At 35.3% G+C, this 8812-nt stretch overlaps 1 protein-coding gene across 1 annotated transcript; it reads left to right on the top strand.

Moving 5' to 3' along the window:
• Positions 1-426: 426 nt before the first annotated feature.
• On the top strand, positions 427-2410 carry LOC109011533 (dCTP pyrophosphatase 1-like). The gene is made up of 2 exons (XM_018992783.2): positions 427-725; positions 1834-2410. The coding sequence occupies exons 1-2, from the start codon at positions 600-602 to the stop codon at positions 2173-2175; spliced, it is 468 nt and encodes a 155-aa protein (XP_018848328.1). The 5' UTR covers positions 427-599; the 3' UTR covers positions 2176-2410.
• The last annotated feature ends 6402 nt before the right edge of the window (positions 2411-8812 follow it).

Below are 8812 nucleotides of genomic sequence, written 5' to 3'. Positions count from 1 at the left end.
TGGAGGGAGATAACGTAAGATTTTCTTATAATATTTTTCTAAAAAAGAATTTCCCCTGAGAGACCAAAAAAGGTATTGGTATATTAGACTAAGAGCATTGCTACACAACCTCTATTACACTCCACACTCTACACTTTTTTAAATTTTTAAAATTTTTAATATTTTAAAAAAATTTTTTTTTTGAGTTTATTCTTTTTATATTATTTCAAATTTTTTATTCATTATTCATATAATAAATATTTAATAAAAAAAATTAAAAATAATGTGAAGTATAAAGTGTTAAAAGATTGTGAAGATTTTTTGTTAGACTAATAACCGGTAGTTCCTCCAAATGGCAAGGACGCCACCGACACGCGCCCGTCGCCAAATCCAATGGACGGGCAGCGTTCGGTAAACAAAAGCCCCGGAGAATGAGCTTCCTTTCTTATGCGTCTCCGGGAAAAGGCATGGACCGGGTCCCCGCTTCATGTGTATTTACTATTTACGACCTTCGGTTCTTGCAGAGAGAAGGGAAGCAAAGCATTTCATTTGTGCGTATTTACATTATCCAGCGAACATTTTGTGAGTAAGAGAAGCAAAGAAGAATATAAGAGAATTCAATGACAGGTGTTGCAGAGAGATCAGAAGGTGTTACTCTCGAAGGGTTGAGGAAGAGAATGGCGGAGTTTGCAAAGGAAAGGGACTGGGATCAATTTCATAGCCCCAGAAATCTCCTTCTGGCTCTGGTAAAAATACTTCGTTTTTTTTTTTAATTATTTGGGTTCTCTTCCAAATAAACAATGGAATCTGATCAACATTCATCAAGCAACTTCTTAATCACCAATATTGATCATTTTTGTCTTCTACCCTTCATGCATTTTTGTATTTTGGGGATTCAACACCTTGTGATGTCAGTGATACGGAGAAAAAACGATTTTCTTTTTTAAAATATAAAGTAAAAAAGTAAGACTTTTTGATAGCGGCTAAGAAGCCTGAGGGAAGAAATGAAAAGACACTCAGAAGGAAAAAAAATCAGAAGTAAACTGAAAACCGATGGATGGTCAACAGCTATTATCATCCATCTCCTTCTTTCTACCATTTAACTACTGTTCCCCATGCCTTGGCACTAATCCATAAAACCCTTGGGGTTTTGGGTGAACTTTAATATCAGTACGAGATTTTAGACGACAGATCTATATATATTTTAAGGTTAACTTCCATGAGGAAACACTGGCACAGAGAAACTCTGACCCACTGGGGGTAATGTCTCCCCATATTCCACTATGAGTTCGATTTTTCTGATCACATGCCCATATGAGGATATGACATATAGAACCGTTGGAGATTATGGCTTTTCCATAACATAACAAGGTTTCTCAAGCTGGGATCAATCTTTTACTCTCTCTGAGGTCTGAGGCACTTCTCTAGTTGTTTTTTTCAAGACTCAATTCCAAATTTTGGCCATGAACGATCTGTAAAAGTCCAGCTCGTCTTTGGAACTGTCGTGAGGTAACAAAAATCATGGAATAACAGCAACTACATCACCTTAACCCCACCACCACCAAAAAAAAAAAAAAAAAAAAAAAAAAAAAAAAAGAAAAAAAAGTAAAGCTTCCATGATATTTGATTATCTCACCTAATTTTGAATCGCTTTATAAAGTGCACTGGAGTCCATCAAAAGATTTTCAAAATGGAATACGGTGGGATGTGGGTTTGTTTACTAGTTGTCCAATGTAATAACAAGACCCGACTATGGCCTTAGGTAGAAAGACATAATAGTGGAGGTTTCATTTCCAACCTTTTGCTTTTTCTCTGTTATTTTTGGAGTATCTAGGTGTGTTGGGGTGGTTTCAGGTGGGAGAAGTGGGAGAGCTGTCCGAGATATTCCAGTGGAAGGGGGAGGTTCCAAGAGGACTGCCCGATTGGAAATACGAAGAGAAGGAACACCTGGGTGAAGAGCTTTCGGACGTACTGCTTTACCTTGTTAGGGTCTCTGACATATGTGGCGTTGATCTTGGTAAAGCTGCTCTCCGTAAGCTGGAACTCAATGCCATTAAATACCCAGTCAAGCTCTGCGAGGGCTCCTCCAAAAAGCCCACGCAAATCAACGTGACAGACAACAACGATGGCAATTCTAATGGTGGCGTTACGGCCATCAGCAACAGTGACAGAAAAAGCCGCAGTGATGGTGTGTGATCTTCCTCTGATTTTATGTCCCCTTGACTTATCCTCTCTCCTTTTAGGTTCTTGGAGTATTGGCAATGGCTAGTCATTGTCAAAGTCAAGTGTAAATTTTACCTTTTTTTATCACAAAATTTCTACATTGAACTAGCTATAGCCATATATTTTAGTTTTGAGCTACAGTAACTTTCCCCACCTAGCTATATTTGGCTATACACTATTGAAGGACCAAATGAGTTTTTTATTATTTTTTCTCAATTTCCCTCCCTTTCCCTTCCTTTTTGGTAATTTTTCTTGCCAAATTACTTTTCTTTTATGATAAAGTTTCTAATTGAGGGTACATTTATTTTCTATCATTATTAGCTTAATACACAATATAAAAATATAAATAGCAAAAAAAAAGGTTAGCAAAAATTAATTTGTTGGTTTCAAGAATTGTTGTATAATTTTTTTTTATCAAATATTATTAAAATATATGAAGTATATTTACAAAATATGAAAAACAAAAATTTGTCAAATATTATTAAAATATATAATATAATAATATTATTTTAACTTTAAAATAGCTAGTCCAATGTAGACTTAGATAGTCAAAAGTTAATACAATAGCCAAAATGTAAGATTTTAGCCAAATTTTAGACTTGACAATGGCTAGTCCATAGCCTTCTCTTTTTTTATTTTCTGGCCAAAAATCAATCCCATAATGTGTTTAAGTAGGCTTTCAACTACAGTGTAATAGATGTTTCTTTATGCATTCTCTCTCTCGGTGATTTGTTGTGGGAATGGGGGGAGGTGGTGAAATTGACATTTCTCTGAGCTTATTTCAACTAGAGGTGGGTTTTGCTTGTTAAAACACGAGATTGGTTTTGCATGAGCACAATCTGGGGTGGCGTGCGTAGCTGTTGCACTGTTCTATGGTGTTTTCAGTTTTGTGATCAGAAATCTGGTTCCAGAGCCTTGGTGCTGTAGGGCTGAGGCGTATCCTTCTGCACGCGGGTGGTAATTTCAGTTGGATGTGTTATATATATATTTTTTTATATATTTTTTCTATTGATTGATTTAATTTATATTTGTTTGCCTTTGGACCTTTTCTCGAGGATATTAGTCCTTTTCTTCAAAAGAATGTTCTTTTGCTGTTGTATTAATCACACAACATTTTCGTGCCTGGTCTAAAGAATACTCACCTTTGGCTTTTAATAGGGGAGATGGTTGGGATGGATGCCCGCCCATCTTCTTCGTCTCATCTTCTTCATTATTAAATAATAAATATATGTAACTTTTGCAAACTATGACCAGTTTCATGTGCTGGAATGGCTGTGGCCTATGCCCTCTCAACAAACAGGTACATCGACTTCGTACTATTATGTCCTTGACAGGATCGAGGTTAGATTATAGCTCGCTCTGCTTCTAATTCATTCCTTACAAATATTCCAATAAAAAATAAAAATATCTATTATATAAGTTACGTTATGGAATAAAGATGGATGTCTATAATTGCTAGGGATCCCAATTTTCGCAATTCTAGATAGTTATCCTACACCAATCCATTTGACTTTTAGAAAAGATTTGCAAACATACTGTATGTCAAATATCTTGATGAGTGCTCAAAACATACTGTATCTCACGTATTCTAGCTTAACTTATCTTGAATGAGGATGTGGGTGCTCTCGCAAGCCACAACAATGCCAAGTTCTAAGCTGCTTTTACCGGAACAAACTTGGCCGGTTTACTGCGTGATAGAAGCATGTAGGCCGCGTGATTCATGCAAGCAACTTATGGATGTAAGTGCCTACAAAGTTTCGCTTCTCTCTAGAGAGAGAGAGTCTTGTTTCTCTCTACAAAAGGTCCCTCATCGATTCTCACCATGTCATTGTTTAGCCGGAGAGGAGGGTGGAGCCTTGACTCCTCTCATCGAGGATTCTCATTGTTCTTCCGGAGCGGAGGGCGGAGCCTTGACTCCTCTCATCCTTATCTCTATTCCATTTTTGGGCACAACCTTGGTTATAGGGTTTCTCCTAATTATTTTCCTAGTGTTTTTTCTTTTCACTTGTTCGGTCTAGGCTTGATCTATCGCATTCTAGTGATCAAATGTTTACGGGCGCTCCACCTTGTAACTCTCCAATCGTCGACTCACTGATACAATATGAAAGCACTGTGAAAATCTTGGCGCGAGTCTTGTGCTCTTCTTCAAACATTTCATGCCAATAAACTGCAGTGCACCACCACCAACCATTGCATCCAATTGTGGGACTATAGTTTGTACAATATACTGTAAAAAATCATCATTTAAGACTGTGCCCCTTTGCAGGAAATGGGCAAAGGCTAATTTTCTAGTTCCAAAACTTGTTTTATTTTTTTATTTCACTACACTTATTTTACGAGATATTTGTTATAAAATCCAACCCCTCTTTGTGTATCTTGATAACATATTGAGATGTTTGGATTGGATAAAGAAAACTACTCATGAATGCAAGTAGAATTGATAATTCATTAGAAAAAGGTACCCATAATAAGTTCGAGGGCATTTTCCATGTCTTATTGCAAACTAGTTATTGCAATTATACCTTTACGCAAAAGGGCATTCCCAAGTCGAAAGGACAGAAGCAAATAAAGCTGGATGCAAATAAATTTGTCATCTTGGTGTACATTCATTATATACTGCATGCACTGGTACCTAGGGTGACATGAGTGCAAACCTCCGTACTTATATGCTGCTGTTGTTGATACTAAAATTGGAAAATGTTACTGTACCTCTTTAAATTAATTTAGAGGAATGATATTTACATAATATATTTTATAATATATTTTACAACAGATATTATAAAATAAAAATATTTTTATAAAATAATATTAGTTTTATAAAATATTTTGTAAAAATATTCCTCGTTTTAAAACATTATTAAGTGTTATGTGTTTATCATTTTTCTTAATTTTATTGTTTTGTTTTATTGTTCACGTATTTTAATTTTTTTATTTAATAATTAAGAAAGTGAATATTAATAAAATTATATATTTTTTATTTTTAATAATTAAAAATATTGAAATATAGTAACAAAACAAAATAAAAAATAAAAAATTTATTACCAGCTATATGCCTAGCTAGAAAAAAAATTATATTCATCATCCTCGTACACTACACACTAGACCTTTTTTTTTTTAATTTTTTATCTTATTAAATGTGAGATATATGAAATTATAGATGATGTGTAAAAGAATTCAATTAATTTAAAAATAAAAAATAAAAAATAAAAAATATATATAGTATATAATATGTGTAGATTATGAGTAGTAAAACTCTAGCTATAAACATTGGCCGACCGATAGTATGATCCTACGAAAATTATAGTGAATGGGACAAATAGGACCGAGGAGGCCTTACATGTCTGCAGTCATGCATCAACATAATGGGCGGTGCTATATACAGTCCTCGTTAGATTATTCCCATTTTATAGTAGAAAATGACTACATTACCCTTCTTTTCAACTTAAAGCAAAACAAGTGAAAACATTTGAATGGATTTCTGCAATACGCCTTTGTCGCGCCTCCAACCAAATCTCCACCACCATCGACCACCACAACCCAATCTCCTCTAACATTGACAGAAAAACCACCTCCACCATCGACGAAACAACCCAATCTACTCAAGGTTTGTTTTCTTTCCCATTTTTGGTTGTTTGTAGTTGTCTGGTAATCGCCCCTAGCTCTGGCACAATATCTAAACGGATAGTAAAAAGATGACAACGTCTTCTGTTTGCATCAACTCTTTTCTTTCTTTGGTGGTTGGTAGAATCGTGTTCTCCTTAAAAGTCTATTAACACTTGAATTTCAATATATTAACACATGAATTTCAGTATATTAAATATTAGAGTTTGTCTTTTCTATAAATAATATTTATTTCAGTAGACAAAACTAGTGGGTAGAAGTAAAATCATGTTTTGCTTAAAAGTATTTTCAAATGTTGTGCTTTGTGCTCAAATATTTTGGTTAGTGAGATTATATCATGTTTGGTTAGTAAGAAAACTTAACTGTGTCATTAGGTAAAAAAGGCACTTGGTACAATTTTTTATCTTTTAATTTGTAAATTGGTTTGCATAAATATATTCTGAGTATTGATTTATTTATTTTTAACTTTCATATTGTGCTTAAATATATCAAGATTGTTCTTGATGGACAAAGGGGAAGAAAGCACATCTATTACTAGGTGACCATTGTTTTTTTCAGAAAGTAGTACCCCAATGTTAGAGATGATGACGAAGTAACTGATGATCATGGCGTAGTACTGGGGAATGATGATGATGTGGTTTTAGAGCCAACGCTAGGAAATCATGATGATGGGGTTTCCGAACCAACGTTGGAAAATGATGATGATGGGGTGTTAGAGCCAACGCTAGGGATGTTTTTTAAAACTGACTAAGAACTAATTTACTACTACAAATGATATGGGAGACAGACTGGATTCGGCATAATGATCCAAAGAAGTAAAATGGAAGATGATAGCAGTGTTAGATATGTAACACTTGGTTGTGCTCGTGGTGGTAAGGCAAGAAAACGTATTACCAACCTTTCTAAACCCCGCCCAACAACAAAAACTGATTGTAAGGCGAAGATTAATGTAATTTTGGTTGATGGTGTCTTACGCATAATTACTGTCTATAATGCATACAACTTTTCTTTCATTTTCTACTTCAATATCTGCCCATAAAAAGTACTCACAATATTGCCTTCCCTGCACAAACAACTTGTATAAATCATTTGGAGAAATTACAATGCCAAGTTCAATGTCTGAAAAAAGGTTGCACAAACAAGACTAATTATTGTTTACCTCTCTATTGTCCAATGGACAGGAATAAAAAAGTCGCCTTGAATTTCTTGGGGTGTTCGAGAATTTTAGACGTGCCATCTCTCTGCATAAACATTTTGGAGGTTGATTCGAAGAACGATCAACCAAACAAGATGAAGACATTGCATATAAAAACTAGCAATAGTTTTCAGCACTGTGTTATGCTTGAACTGTGTTTTGCCTACAAAAAATAATATTGAAGTAATGCATGCAATGACTTGTACATAAGCAAACGTAAGTCAGCAGTGACTTGTACATAAAGAACTCTAAAATAGCCATTTCAAACAAGTATATTTGTAAGTACATTCTATTAAGGTAACAGAATGCACCAATCTTGAGAGATTAGAAGCTAAGAAGCAAAGAAATAAATACTACAAGGCAGATTATGACTGTTGGAAGCTAAGAATCAATGTGGATTTGGGAACAGCACCTATAACTTCATCTTTTTTTCTCACCATTCTTGAAGATTATGATTGTTGGGATGCTTCTAATGCCATATATAAAGCAGAGTGTGTGTTTGTTCATGGATTTTTCAGATTATGGACGCCACTTGCAATATAAGCAATAAAAATTATAGACACCACTTGCGATTCGTAGAGTGCACCATATGGAACCCATTCACATGTTTTTACAAACAAGTAGATTGCACACAATCATCAATAATAACATGATGTTGATAACTGATTCACAAATGAGTTCCATATGGATAGGACAAAGCATGTTGATAGCAAACTCTTATCAGCTAGTGATGTCGATAAATGGTGTAATTCACAAATGTGGTTTGAAGCAACCCAAAACTAGTGATGTTCACAAATGTTGCAATTCACAAATGTATTCAAATGCATACACTGGAATTACCATATGGAACCTAGATTTATGAAACCAGATAAATGTATACAAACCAAATTTATCAAACCAAACAAATGTATTCAAACCAGATAACTCATACCGTAAGTATTGAAAACATCCTCACAAATTTACAAAGTGACTATTCGTACATTTCATCTGCATAATCTACGATTTACCAGAACGAAACACGAATTACTATATATTGACACTTACCAAACACAAATTTTCTAGATCCAACACCGAAGGAAACCACGAAAAATATGAAAAAATGTTTAGGGATATACCTTTCAGTCCCACCTTGCAGCTATACGTTGCAGTTATATGAATAAAATCGAAAAAATGTCTAGGGCAAATTGGTTTCTCATGGAAAGGGATGACGACGGAGATGGGGCGAGGGGGAGGAAGGGATTTAGGGCAGGTTTGGGGGGTGGGATGAGACACAAAATTCTCATCTCATCTCATCATTACACATTTTTCAAATCTCCATACAAAATATAATAAACAATTTAACTTTTTCAAATTCCAATTCAACTTTTTCAAATCCCAATATAATAATAATACTAAAACATAATATTTGAAACACTAAAATAAAACATAAAATTCTCATCTCACCCCCAAACCTGCCTTTACTCTTTTCTGAGGAAGGGGACGACGACGTAGCATGCGATGTGGTGAGGGGGGGCGATGGAAACGGCATCCTCTGGTTATGCTTTCTGAGAGAAGGATGGGTGAGTGGATGCGATGGGTTGGTTCTGAGATGGGGTGAGGGGTGGGGGAGGAAGGAATTTACTCTTTTATGAGGAAAGGGGACGACAGCGATGGGGTGAGAAGAGGGTGATGGCAATGGGGCGACGAGAGGGCTGTGGGGATGGCATCCTCTGGGTATGCTTTCTGAGAGGAGGATGGGGTGAGGGGAAGCGATGGGTTGGTTGTGTGATGGTTGAAATACAGTCTTTTATTTAG

The sequence above is a fragment of the Juglans regia genome, chromosome 7 (assembly GCF_001411555.2).
Source record: "Juglans regia cultivar Chandler chromosome 7, Walnut 2.0, whole genome shotgun sequence".
NCBI classification, from domain to species: domain Eukaryota; kingdom Viridiplantae; phylum Streptophyta; class Magnoliopsida; order Fagales; family Juglandaceae; genus Juglans; species Juglans regia.
This window is presented reverse-complemented; position numbering and strand designations above follow the sequence as displayed.